The 14,244-nt window shown below is 38.8% G+C and overlaps 1 protein-coding gene across 1 annotated transcript in view; it reads left to right on the forward strand.

Moving 5' to 3' along the window:
* Window positions 1-14,244, forward strand: part of GATAD2A (GATA zinc finger domain containing 2A) — a 218,302-nt gene that overhangs the window by 198,280 nt on the left and 5,778 nt on the right. The window contains 4 exon segments of the mRNA XM_078154032.1: window positions 1,997-2,164; window positions 2,942-3,221; window positions 9,453-9,742; window positions 11,633-11,822. Coding sequence (XP_078010158.1) covers window positions 1,997-2,164; window positions 2,942-3,221; window positions 9,453-9,742; window positions 11,633-11,822 — 928 coding nt within the window.

A 14,244-nucleotide genomic window follows, 5' to 3' on the forward strand; every position in this document is an offset into this window, starting at 1 on the left:
AAATTAAGAAAGAGGGAAAAAATATCCTTAATTCTGTACTCAGAGGCCATCATTCTCTATCTGGAAAGCGGATAGCATTTTTTCAGTCCTTTGGAATTGTCATGGATCATTTCATTGATCAGAGTTGCTAAGTCTTTCACAACTGATTATCTTTACAATATTTCTGTATTTACATTGTTCTCCTGGTTTTGTTCGCTTCATTTTATATCCGTTCATACAAATCTTCCCAAGTTTTTCTGAAACTATCCCCTTCATCATTTCTTAAAACACAACAGTTTTCCATCCCAATCATATACCATAACTTGTTCAGACATTTCCCAATTGATGGGCATCCCCTCAATTTCCAATTCTTTGCTATATAGACTTTGAATATTGTTGGGTCAAACTGGTATGTATGCAGTTTTATAAGCCTTTTGAATGTAGTCCTGTATTGTTCTCTGGAATGGTTGTACTAGTTCACAGCTCCACCCATGGTACATCAGTGTACTTATTTTACCACATTCCTTCCATTAGTTTGTCATTTTCCTTTTCTGTCATCTTAGCCAATCTGATTTGTTTTTGAATTTGTACCTTAATTTACATTTCTGTGATTATTAGTGATTTAAAGCATTTTAAAAATATGACTGTTGATAGCTTTGACTGCTTCTGAAAAGTGTTTATTTGTATCCTTTGACCATTTGTCATTTGGGGAATGGCTTTTATTTTTATAAATTTGGTTCAGTTCCATATCTGTTTGAGAAAAGAGATCTTTATCAGAAACTTGCTGTAAAATTTTTCTGCCAGTTTCCTGCATTTCTTCTAATTTTGGCTGCATTGGTTTTCTTTGTGCAAAACCTTTTTAATTTAATGTATTTAATTATCCATTTTACCTCCTGTGATCCTTCTTATCCCTTGTTTTGTCATGAACTCTTCCTCTATACATAGATTTGATAGGTAATTTTTTTCCCTTGATCTCCTAATTTTCTTGTGACATCACTTTTTATTTCTAAATCATATGCCCATTTTGAACTTTTCTTGATATCAGTGTCAGAGATTAGTCTATGCCTAGTTTCTGCCAGACTACTTTCCAGCTTTCTCCAGCAGTTTTTGTCAAAAAATGATTTCTTGCCCCAATAGCTGGGATCTTTGGTTTTTATCAAAAAACTAGGATAATGTGCTCATTTCGTTCTGCATACTGAATACCTAATGTATTCCATTGATCAGCCATTCTATTTCTTATCTGGTATTGAATTGCTTTGATGATTACTGCTTTGTAGTATACTTTGAGGTCTGATACTACTAGACCCCTTTCTATTTTTTTTTAGATCTATAAAGTAATTCTTTGGTAATTATGCCATCATTTCTAATATTGAAAGGGAGAAATCATATTCCTCTTAAGTTATTTTCCAGGCTAAGCATCACTAGTTCCTTTAGCCTGTTATCATTTGGTATGGTCTCAGTCTTCTCACTTACCTGTGGACATACTTCATTTGGTCTTTATCCATTGTACAAAGTGGTGACCAGAACTGAATACAGTACTTCTTATTTGGGTCTGTTAATGGCAGGGGACAAGCATTATCCTTACCCCAGAAGTAATAGTAATCTTGTACTATTGATCAAATTTTGAAGCATCAAAAAGTTCAAGACAGCCTTCCAGCCAACAGCCATATTAGCATGTTGTAATGTGAGGAAATCCCCACAGATGATATTGGTGTTCAGAGATCCTGTATGAATATATGAAGTTGGGCTTACTAACAGCATGTAAAACAAGAGACTTTTCTGTGCAAATCTGACATGAGACTTATACATTATTACTGGAACTGAAACAATCATCAGTGCATTAAAGATCTTTTCTTGAGTCTTGGGTCCTGCAATTGTAGTTAATAGCATATGAATTATATTAACTGTGATAATAGTAATACTGTTGCTTTTTTTGTCCTTGTCTTATATCATCTCCATTGCATCATTCCTTTGCTTCATGGAACCATTGCATCAGCCAATCTCTGTCTCTCCCCAGCAAATCCATAACATCAGGCAGCATTCCAGCACGGGCCCACCTCCTCTACTTCTGGCACCACGGGCATCTGTTCCCAGCGTGCAGATTCAGGGTCAGAGAATTATACAACAGGGTCTCATCCGTGTTACCAATGTCCCCAACACTAGCCTGCTGGTAAATATCCCACAGGTGAGTTCTGAGTTATCTTTATGAAAAACATAATGCTTGCTTTAAGGAAACCAGGGTAAACAGCTGTAACTATAGGGTGAGACCCCAGTAGAATGAAGGGTCCATTAATACATCCAAATTTAATGGATTTGATTCCTCACTTGGGAGCTAGTAGTTATACTAGACTTTAGTTAGAATAAATATTTCTATCTCTTCCCACTTTACCTGTGCAGCCCTTGAATATTGACTCAAATAGCACAATTTCGGCATAGTTGCAGGATACTAAATAACCATAGGTAAATCCTTAGCCTTTCTGCATATTACCAACAAAATTTAGTAGTAAAATTTCCAGTACCATGGTCCCCAAAGTAGTCTTCCTTGGCTGAAATCATTACCCAAAACAAAGATAAGATAATTTAAGCTTTTATTAAACGGCAAACTGCCAAGAAGAACTCTTAGTTGTTTACATGTTGAAATTAGGAGGTTTTGAATGACTTTGCAACTTGGTATTTTACCTTTTTCAACCACTTACTCTTGCCAACGTTACTTGAAATCCATTTTGTTCTTTCTCATCTTCTGTTGATGTAAGTAAGCCCTACAGTGCTTTTTGTATAAAAGTGTTAAAAGCAAGTGGTGAAAAGGTTGGGGGGAAACAACTGGGCGAGGCTATGATTAAACCATTCCTCTCCACTTTGGATCTTTGATTTGACTACGTTTTAGACAGGAACCCTTTTCTGTTTATGTATGAGACTGACCCAGGTTTTTGCTTTTCTCTTTGGCTTCTGTTTCATTTTTAAGGCCTCACCAACTTCAATTAAAGGTACAACAGTCACGTCTGCTCAGGGTAATGCAACTACCACTGGTGTTGCATCCATAGTGAATGCCAGTGATTCACCAGCCAGCCGGCAAGCTGCTGCAAAGCTTGCCCTACGCAAACAGCTGGAAAAGACGCTGTTAGAGATTCCCCCTCCTAAACCACCTGCTCCAGAGATGAATTTTCTACCCAGTGCAGCCAACAATGAATTTATATACCTAGTTGGATTAGAGGAAGTGGTACAGAATCTCTTAGAAACTCAAGGTGAGCTAACAGTTGTGCATGTATATACTCTTCTTGTCCCTGAAACTGCTGTTAAACATCATACTTTTAAAGTGGTAATATTTAGAATGTCACAACTGAGAAACATCCTATAGACTTCACTGTTGCTATTCACTAGAGAAAACTGATGCCTTAGGATCATACATAATATCATATCAGTATCATATTGTGTCATATCAAGCAATTTGATATAGGTTATACATGTGTAGTCATGCAAAACACTTCCATAATGGTCATGTTGTGAAAGATTTAACTATACTTCCCTCCATCCTATCCTGCTTCCCCTTTATTTTATTCTCTCCTTTCACCTTGTCCCTCCTCAAAAGTGTTTGCTTCTGATTACTCCCTCTCCCAATGTGCCCGCCCTTCTGTCATCTCTTCCACCTACCCCCTTTCTCTTATCTCCTTCCTGCCTACTTTCCTGTGGGGTAAAATAGATTTCTGTACCCATTTGTGTATGTTATTCCCTCTTTAAGCCAATTCTGATGAGAGTAAGGTTCATTCATTCCCTCTCACCTCCCACCTCTTCCCCTCCACTGTAAAAGCTTTTTCTTTCCTCTTGTATTTGAGATAATTTACCCCATTCTACCTCTCCCTTTCTCACCCCTTAATTTTATTTTTTAAATATCATTCCTTCATATTCAACTCACACCTCTACCCTCTGTGTCTTTATGTACTCCTTCGAGCTACCCTAATAATGAGAAAGGTCTTATGAGTTACAAATATCATCTTTCCACGTAGGAATGTAAACAGCTTAATAAGTCCCTTATGATTTCTCTTTCCTGTTTACCTTTTTATGCTTCTTTTGAGTCTTGTATTTGAAAGTCAAATTTTCTACTTAGCTCTGGTCTTTTCTCAAGAATGAATGAAATTCCTCTATCTCATTGAATAGCCATCTTTTTCCCCTGAAGGATTATAACTCAGTATTGCTAGGTAGGTGATTCTTGGTTTTAATTCTAGCTCCTTTGACCTCCAGAATATCATATTCCAAGCCCTCCAGTCCTTTAATGTAGAAGCTGCTAAATCTTGTATTATCCCAACTGTGACTCCACCATATTTGAATTGTTTTTTTCTGGCTGCTTGCAATATTTTCTCCTCGACCTGGGAACTCTGGAATTTGGCTATAGTATTCCTGGGAGTTTTCACCTTGGGATTTCTTTCAGGAGGTGATCTGTGGATTCTTTCAGTTTTTATTTTACTTTCTTGTTCTAGAATATTAGGGCAGTTTTCCTGTATAATCTCTTGAAAGGTGATGTCTAGGCTTTTTTTTTTTATCATGACTTTCAGGTAGTCCAGTAATTTAAAAATTATCTCTCCTGGATCTGTTTTCCAGGTCAATTATTTTTCCAATCAGATATTTCACATTGTCTTCTATTTTTTTATTCTTTTGGTTTTGTTTTATTATTTCTTGATTTTTCATAAAGTCATTGGCTTCCATTTGTGCCATTCTAATTTTTAAGGAATTATTTTCTTCAGTGAGCTTTTGGACCTCCTTTTCCATTTGGCCAATTCTGCTTTTTAAGGCATTCTTCTCATGGCTTTTTTGGACCTCTTTTGCCATTTGAGTTAATCTGTTTTTTTTAAGGTGTCAGTTTCTTCAGTATTTTTGGGGGTCTCCTTTAGCAATCTGTTGGCTCATTTTTCATGATTTTCTTGCATCACTCTCATTTCTCTTCCTAGTTTTTCCTCTGCTTCTGTTACTCGCTTCTCAAAATCTTTTTTGAACTCTTTCATGGCCTGAAGCTGTTTCATATTTTTCTTGGAGGCTTTGGATATAGAAGCTTTGACTTTGTTGTCTTCTTCTGGTTCTATGTTTTGATCTTCTTTGTTACCAAAGTAAGACTCTATATTTTTGAGGTTTTTTTCTGCTCACGTTCCCAGCCAATTATTTGACTTTTAAACTCTTTGTTAAGGTAGGGCTCTACTTCCAGTGTGGAGGGTGTATTGTACAAAGCTTCAGGGATTTTGTGCAGCCGTTTTCAGAAGTACTTCTAGGGACCTGCAAATTTTCAGTTTTTCCAAGGTGATATGATCAAAGGAGAGGTGTTTACTACTGTCCTGGCCTGTACTGTGGTCTGTGAGTGACCACAAAAGCTCTTTTCTGCCTTGGAACTATGAGGATTCTCTCTTCACTGCTACCACAAGCTCTACCATGCCAACACTCCTCCTCTCCCCAGGCCTGTGACCCAGATCCAAGTATAGGCAAAGCAAGAGAATCCTACCTCAGCAGCAGTAAAGAGATCCCTGCAGTCTCCCTCTGGATCAGCTGTTTGATACCCCTACCATCTGTGGGACGAGACTGCTGCGGCCAGCACTCCAGGGCTGCACTAGGGCTAGGGCTGGACCGTGCTCCTCTCTCTCTGCTCCAACAGACCTTTCCCACTGACCTCTGATTTGTCTTTGGCATTTGTGGGTTAAGAAGTTTAGAAACCACCACAGCTTCCTTTGATTTAGTCCCTGGAGGCCGGCTCTGGGTTTGCTGGGCCCTGTCTTTGCCTGCGTGGCCCACACTGAACTGCATTCATCTCCCAGCCCAGCACAACAGACCTTTCCTCTTGCCCTTCCAGGTTGTTTTGCATTGGAAACTTGTTTCACTCTATCTTTTTGTAGATTCTGCTGCTCTAGAATTTGTTTAGAGTCTTTTTTTTTTTTGGTCAGACAATTGGGGTTAAGTGACTTGCCTCGAGTCACAAAGCTAGTATGTATGTGAAGCCAGATTTGAACTCAAGTCTTCCTCACTGTAGGGTGGATGCTCTATCCACTGTGCCACTTAGCTGCCCCTAGAGTAATTTTTTGCAGGTATTTGGAGGGGTTTGGGGGAGAGCTCAAGCAAGTCACTGCTTTTCTCCACCATCTTGGTTCTACCCCCACTTCATTCACTTTTTTAAGAATTTGTTCTATTTGATTCCTCTTCCTATTACCTACCTCCCTTTTACTCACTTCCTTCACATCTTCCCTTTCCCTCCTTTTTTCCTGCTCTGTGACATGTATTTGTATCCAGTTTTGTATATATGTATGTATATATGTGTGTATGTATATTCATCCCTTTTTTGACCAGCTTACATAAGATTGAGGCTCAAGTGTTGCCTGCTCCCTGACTTCCTCCTGGTTTGTGTAGACCTCTGCTTGAACACTCCAATTATGTGAAATCATTTTCACCATCCTTCCTCTTCTATTCCGCACACCCCAATGTGTTCTTCTTTCTCTTCCTTTTTAAGGTTAGAATGTAACAGAACCAACCCCACCCTCGTCCCAGGCCTTCTGTCTAATTAAACTTCTAAATTAAACATCCCTAATGATGATAGAGTTTTCAGGGGATGGGTGTATCATATCCCCATATTAAAATGTAAGCAATTTGTCTTGTTCCATATGAGCTAACACACGTTTCCTTTTTTGTATTTTTCTTGATTGCTGTGTTTGCATTTCAGAGTTTCTGCTCACCTCTAGGTCACACAGGTGATAAGAAATAAAGCAGGAAAGAATGGTAGTCTTCTGGTACTAAATCTAGTGCTCTTTCTTTCTTTTTCTTTCTTTCTTTCTTTCTTTCTTTCTTTCTGAGTTATCAACAATCACTTCCATAAGCTTTTGAGTTTTAAATTTTTCTCCTCCTCCCTTCTCGCCTCCCTCCCCAAAACAGTGTGCAATCTGATGTAGGATACGTGTGTGTGTGTATTCTTATTAAACATATTTTCACATTAGTGATGTTGTAAGTAAGAATTAGAACTAATAGGAGGAACCACCACAAAGAGGAAACAAAATACAACAGAAGGAAAAAAATAGCCAATAATATGCTTCAATCTGCATTCAAATTCCATAGTTCTTTCGTTGGATGGGGATAGCATTTTCCATCATGAGACCCTTGGAGATATCTTAGATCCTTGCATTGCTGAGAAGAGCTAAGTCTTATCAAAGTTAGTCATCAAACAACATGGCTGTTACTGTGTGCAATGTTCTCCTGGTTCTGCTCACTTCACACAGTATCAGTCCATAAAGGTCTTTCCAAGTTTTTCTGAAGTCCATCTGCTCATCATCTGGTGTTTTTTCCTCTGCACCACATGGAGTCTTGCCTCCAAATCTAATATACAGTGACTGAGTCTAGTACCAGTCTACTAGAACTTCCAAACAAGGGGAAATCCAAAGGAACGTTGAACAGACACAAACACGGGTCTGAAACTTGCAGAGCTCAAATGAGGAGAGCAGTGCTTAGACTTTGCATTGAATCAGACTGATTTGGGTACACTGACAGCCAGCAGGTGCACAGTCCAAGCTGTCCTTGAGATCATGGAATAACACCACAGTCAATACCCCGAGAAAGAAGGACTCAAGAAAACAAAAGCCCAGTTCAGATGTTCTCTTTAGAATTGCATAGACCCCAGTCCTAACATAAGTAGACTGGCAGAATTAGCAAACAATATAATCTTATTTTTTTTTTTACAACACTGTGTCAGGAGGTGCATACAAATTTTTATTTAGCCTTTATATCTGTTTGACCTGTTTGCTCCCCAAAAGGAGGAATGTCTTTCAAGCCATACTTCAATAACTTCTGGGATCCATGGTTTCATCTGTGTAGGTGTTCCCTCTATCAAAGCCGATCAAGTTCCCTCTGTTTAGTTGGAAATCTTTCTGAGTTACTTTGGCTGAAAAAAATTACCTGGTGGCCAGTCTTTTGGTGACATGCTTCACATAAGTCTGTCCTTGGACAATAGGTACTCAATTCATTCATCTTCAGTCCTCTCCATGAAGCCTTTCCAGGTTGGTAGGATGTACCAGGGCTCACACTCTGAATTGCTGTTGGACTCAGCCATTGTTAGCCAGCTGCAAAGTTCTGCGTATTGACAGTGACAGAAACTGCAGATTTCCCTTTGGTTTGAGATTCCTTCCCTGGTTATTCTGCCAGAGGTTTTAGACTGGGTTGGAGGCTGGAACTGAGCCTTGCTCATCACCTAGGGTTAGAGCCATACAGTTTACTGTTTGCTTCTAAACTTGTTCTTAGTAGAGTATACAGCTTGGGGACCCTGGGACACCACCCTAAATGTAGATTCCATTCTCAGTTTTCCCTGTGTCTCTGACCCACAATTGGGTAATAAACAAGAAAATGGCCCATTGGCACCTGTTCTCACATTCTTCACCAAATTGGGAACCCTCCATTAATCTGGCACATCTTTTTGTTTGGGTGTACATCCTCAGCCCTCTTCAGTTCCTATATACTGGAATATTCCATGACTGCGCACCCCTGACCAGATCCTATTCCCATTTGTGAAGTCCTGTCACCCTATGCTACTGTAGGTTCAAACTGTGGCTCACTGTGGCTTTTTTCTTAGATTTCCAATTAGTTTTCAATCTATTGTGTTCCTAGATCTTTGTGGAGGGTTGTATCAAAGTGCTAAACTGCACTCTGCCATCTTGGATCTCTTTCTCTAACATCCTTTCTAGTTCTCACAGTCTTGAAGCCTATAAGTCTTTTTGAGTAAGGACTCCTGGAGATACCTAAGTAGAAGATGTGGCATATAAAAGAGTTTTAAAATGAGTACTCATCATAATAATAACTCATGTTTTCATAGTACATAGATTTAAGAAACCTTTTCCTTACAACACACTTATGATATGAGTAATAAGACCATTTTCTGCATTTTATAAAGGAGAAAACAATCTCATGGAAATGAAGTGTTTTGTCCAGGGTCACCCTTCTAGTAAGTGTGAGAGAAGAATTAAATCCAGTTCTTTTTTTATTCCTAACCTAGAAGTCTTCATCAAGCTGCCACTGCAAGAACACTGAAAAGAGGGCATTTTTCCAAGGCCAATGGAATCTTAAATGCTAAATTTGGAGGGAATCAGTAATTGAAACTGTTCTCCATGAATATTCATTTTTGAGGAAATATGCATTTCAGTTTTTAGTCTCTAATCAAGTCAGAAAGGCAACAAGTCTAGAGGGAAAAGCACTGCCTTTGCTATTGAGACCTAGTTCAAATTTTGGCTCTGTTACTACTTATCTATGTGATCTGGAACAAATCATTTTACTTCTCTAGGCCTCTGTTTTCTTATCTTAAAAATTGTAGTGACTATACTACTTACATGAACTAAGTTGTTAAAAAGAGTATTTTATAAACCTTAAAGTGCTATAGAAGTGGGAGTTGTACATTTTTAGCTAGATACATTTTTTTAAAAGAAATGTTCTTTGTCGACCTAAGCTTCAAAATAATCTGATTTCCCCAGGCAAAACTTCAACTGCAACTTTATCCCATGAGCCCTACATGTGTGCTCAATGTAAGACTGATTTTACCTGCCGATGGCGAGAGGAAAAAAATGGAACCATCATGTGTGAAACTTGTATGACATCAAATCAGAAAAAGGCACTGAAGGCTGAACATACCAATCGCCTAAAGGCTGCTTTTGTGAAGGCTTTGCAGCAAGAGCAAGAGATTGAACAGCGGATATTACAACAGACATCTTCTCCAGTGCAGACCAAGCCAGAGCCAATGACTCAACATCATTCACTGAAACAGGTAAGCAGGGAGACTTTACAACTACCACCACAGAACCATTACTTTCTGGACCCTCAGTAAGATTTGACTCAGTTGTATGTAGTGTCAGTTGACACCAAAATGTACTTTGATCCTTCTAGGTATTCTTAAATTCTGATCCTTATAGAGTAAGATGAGTTTTTCTGTTGTACTGTAGGCTGAGCTTGGAACAAATTCTCAAGAGTAGTGGGAAATTTTCAGCCAATTTTGTCCAGTACTCCTGAGGTGGCTTCATTCAGGACATCCCAAGATTGTAATTCAGAGGCTATCTTTCATGTGTCGTAAATTGATCTGAAAGAACCCAACACTAGGTGGATTTTATATCCACCTAATTTCTATAGTGAATTGTTTCAAACCTGGCTTAACCATTGGAAGAGCTTGTTGTTCTGCCTGTCACTGAGTTAGTGATTGCTTTATGTAATATTCAGTGTTTGCATTTTATTTTTTGAAAATGCTAATTTGGAATTCAAATGTTGAACTTCAAATTTTCACAATATAGAGGACAAAAAGTGCTACTTTGAAAAACAAAATCTTTTTGTGAGGGTAAAGTTGAACTACAAAATAACTACTTGTTAGATTTGCTGAAGTATCCAATCTAAAGGGCATTGTCTTGAAAGATATATAAATAGACAGATATTAATATGAAACAGATGATTTCATTATGTCTATGTGGCATATCTTTACCAGGGAATTTGAAGGTCTTTCCCAAATTATGCTAATTTTTTGGTCCATAATGATGGTGTCCTAAAATCCTTTCTCCTGTTTGATATGGAAACAGTGAGGCACTTGTGATTCAGTTTCTTTATATCTCCCCTCTTTCCAGGAATTTTTTCGAAGACTTAAGATTCAAGTGTTTGTACTCTAGAGCTTTTTGAGGAAATTTACTAAGATTTTAGCACAGTTCTTTTCTGTTGAGGAAATTGCAGCATCCTGCATTTTAGGTTAATTATATTTAGATTTCTAATTGTCCTCAAATTTAATTCAACAAACTTACAAAATACCCACCATATGCAAGGCCCTATACTAGGTGGTGGAAATACAAAGAGATACAGTGTAGGTCTTACTCTCAAAAATGTTATAATTTTGTGAGGAGAAGAACAAACACAAAATGTGTGTGTGTGTGTATTTTTTTTTTAACTGTGAACTCTAAATAGGACGTCTGAGCCTAGTGCTATGAGAAACATGACGAGAGATTTTGACTTGGATTAATAGGTTACGGTGGTGGTGGTGGTGGTGGTCGTCTAGGGAGTCTTCATGGAGTAGGAAGAATTCTGAGTTGAGCCTTGAAAGGGGACTTGAAAAAATTTGAAAAGAGGCAGATGAGTCCTTACCAGGTATGACAGATGAATACAGGAATGAGAGAGGGCCAGGAGGTAAAGGGGCATGTCATTTGGGCAGAGTATGTGACAGGGACTACAGGATGAGGATACAAGTCTACAGACGTAGAGAGCAACATTCCAGGAGCCTTAGGTCATTTCCTTTTCAGGTACCCTTTTGTGCAGATCATAAAACCATGGCCTAAGTTGGCATTCTACTCAGGAGAGGCCTGCAACTGGAGTAGTGGGGCTGTACTGCAAGTCAGAACTGAGATTCTGGGGGAAACTAACCTAGCTCCTCCCTTAGCTGCTCTCAGCTCACCCGTGATGGCACAAGCCCTTCCTGCCCCACATCTAGGATGGATTAATCACACAAATATTATGTGCTGTTTTCTCTTTTTCCCTCCTCTTGGTATAGGTTCTGAGGTCTCCAGTTTTTTAACTGACAGAATGATTTGGCTGGGTTGGGATAAGGGGGTGCAGCAGAGGATGGAAGTTCTCAGAGTTGTATTGAGCTTTATGAAATCCCTTCTGGTTGTTTCTTTTCTTATGCTAGACTTCTAGCCAACTGGCCCGAGGCCCCCCAGGGGCTCCCCGAGGAGTCTTACACACATTTAGCCAGTCACCTAAACTGCAAAATACTGCAGCTGCTGCAGCACTTGTTACCAGGCCAGGTAAGCATGCCGAGAGACCTGTCAGCAAGGGCAATGCTACCACTAACTGGAAGAAGACTCCCATCAATACAGGTAGGTTTTTAACATCTTGTTTTTGATAGACATTACTCTTTTGAGATTTTATTCAGTGCACATACATCATCTTCCTACCTCCCACCCCCGTTCAACATACTTGGTATCTTAGGCTTTTAGATCTAGAAGGACTTAGGGATCATCGTCTAAACACTTCTTCCCCCTCATTTTAAGGACAAAGGAAGCTGAGGCCCTAAGAAGTACAGTGACTGACCTAAAGTTGCACAGGTGACAAAGCTAGGAATTGATCCCAGGTATTCAGGCATAAAATCCAGTGCTCTCTTCATTCCGTAGCTGGCCAGTTTGGAGAAATACTACCTTGAACTTTAATAGTGAAGAGACGGGGGCAGCTAGGTGGTGCGGTAGATAGAGCACCGGCCCTGGATTCAGGAGGACCTGAATCGCACTTATTAGCTGTGTGACCCTGGGCAAGTCACTGAGCCCCATTGCCTAACCAAAAAAAAAAAATAGTGAAGAGACTATGGGTAAGGGAGAGACCTAGATGGCCGCAATGAGTTGGAGTGTGGAGTAGAGAAAGATAAAGCATATACAGAAGAAGGCTGGAAAAAATAGAGGAACAATCTCAGCAGGGTCTGAGATGAATGCTGCACCTGGACTTCTAAATTATCACTTCCTCTCTTAGCCATTTGAAATTTGAATTAGTAGATTTATCTGTTTGCATATTTTCAATTCTTGAATTGAATGGGTTCTTTCCTTAACCCTTTAATGGCTCTACCTTGAAGAGAGCGATGAGGGAAGACATTGGATTTTCAGAGCTCTTGTACTAAATCAGAGGATCTCTTTTCTTTTTCGACCTGTGTGACCCATGCACCAACCCACCCATCCTAAATCCCCTCATAGACAGTAAAGGTTAAAACATTTTCTTCAGAATAATCTTGTGCATTGTGAAGATTAGGAAACTATTAGGGTCTGAGTGTGGAGTAGAGTAGGGTAAGAAGCCCCTGGTGCTTTTTGAGCAGGAGAGAGGCTAAGGAAATAACATGATAGTTCATTGCAAATGCTACTTTGATGTTATTAGCTTGGTTAAAAGTAGACTTCCTCATAGTTCTGAACAGATTTTTAGCTTTGCCTAAATTGGTGAGTTCAAAGCACAGGATATTACATATAGTATACGTTTAATAAGTGACAATTTGATTGAATTCTCCATTTTCCATCTACTTCTATTCTGTAGGTAAAAAATTAACTTCCTTGGGAACCTTCCTTGTTACTTGGAGATATCATAAACAGAAACTAGGTGACAGTTTGTTGGTAATTCTCTAGAGGAAATTTATACTGTAGGTAAGGGATCAGACTAGACTAGATAGATAACCTCTGAGACCCCTTCCCACTCTGAGATGGTGTAATTCTACATTTGCTTTTGGAAGGTAGTATTATTATCCATTTTATGAATGTCTTAGTGTTGTGATCCATCCAGCACTTTTCTTCTCTTGAACCAACTATAATATATCTGTAGTTAAATGATGATTACCATGGCTCTCATGTATTTAGAGTGTGAATCCTTTAGTGGATATCATCAGTCTAATAAACCCACTCACCTTTACTGTTTACCATGTAGCATAGTGTTAACAACAGGTTTCAAGACACATTTTCTCATTTTAAAGGGTTTATAGTCCAGCTGGGAAAACAACTTGCAAATAAGAAATCTTGTCATTCTCAAAGAAGTGCTTTGGTACCTGGAGAGCTTGGTTTTTGCCATTCAAAATGATGTCTTTTGTAAGAAATTAAAGGACAGAATAAATGCCAAGAATAAAATCTTTCTAATCTGTGTTTATTCTTCTATGATATATTATTCTTACTAGACTCCAGTTATAAAAAAGGATGAGAGTAGATGATAACATTTCTGTAGCCCTTTAAGGTTTACAAAGCCCTACCATCCTCATAACCCTGTAAGAGAAGCAGTGCCGGTATTATGGTCACCATCTTATATATGAAGAAATGAAATCAGTGGAATCTCAGTCAAGTGAAATGACTTTTTCATGGTCACAGGACTGGTCAGTGTCAGAGCCAGAATTTGAAACCAGGCCAACTGACGGTGGGTAGGATGCTCTTCCCACTAAGTCTCTCCCTAGAAATCTTCAGGGAGAGATTCAATACCTGCTTCTAAGGCAGGGGTTTCTAACCTCTGAGAGTCTTTTAACTTTTATGTTTTAAACATTCTGATAATTGTTATTTCAATATAATTGATCTCCTTTGTAATCCTGTGTATTTTATTTTATGCATTTGAAAACTGTTTTCAGAAGGGATAAGTTTAACCAGATTGCCTTAAGGGGGCCATGACATAAAACAAAAATGTTTAAGATTCTCAGCTCTAAGGAGATCCTTCCAACTCTGGTTCTATTTTTAAGCACTTCCAGTGATATAGTCAAGTGCTTATTACGATTGCATTCTGCATAGGTGAGAT

This window comes from Phascolarctos cinereus, unplaced genomic scaffold, assembly GCF_003287225.1.
Source record: "Phascolarctos cinereus isolate Bilbo 61053 unplaced genomic scaffold, phaCin_HiC Scaffold_4;HRSCAF=312, whole genome shotgun sequence".
NCBI classification, from domain to species: Eukaryota; Metazoa; Chordata; class Mammalia; order Diprotodontia; family Phascolarctidae; genus Phascolarctos; species Phascolarctos cinereus.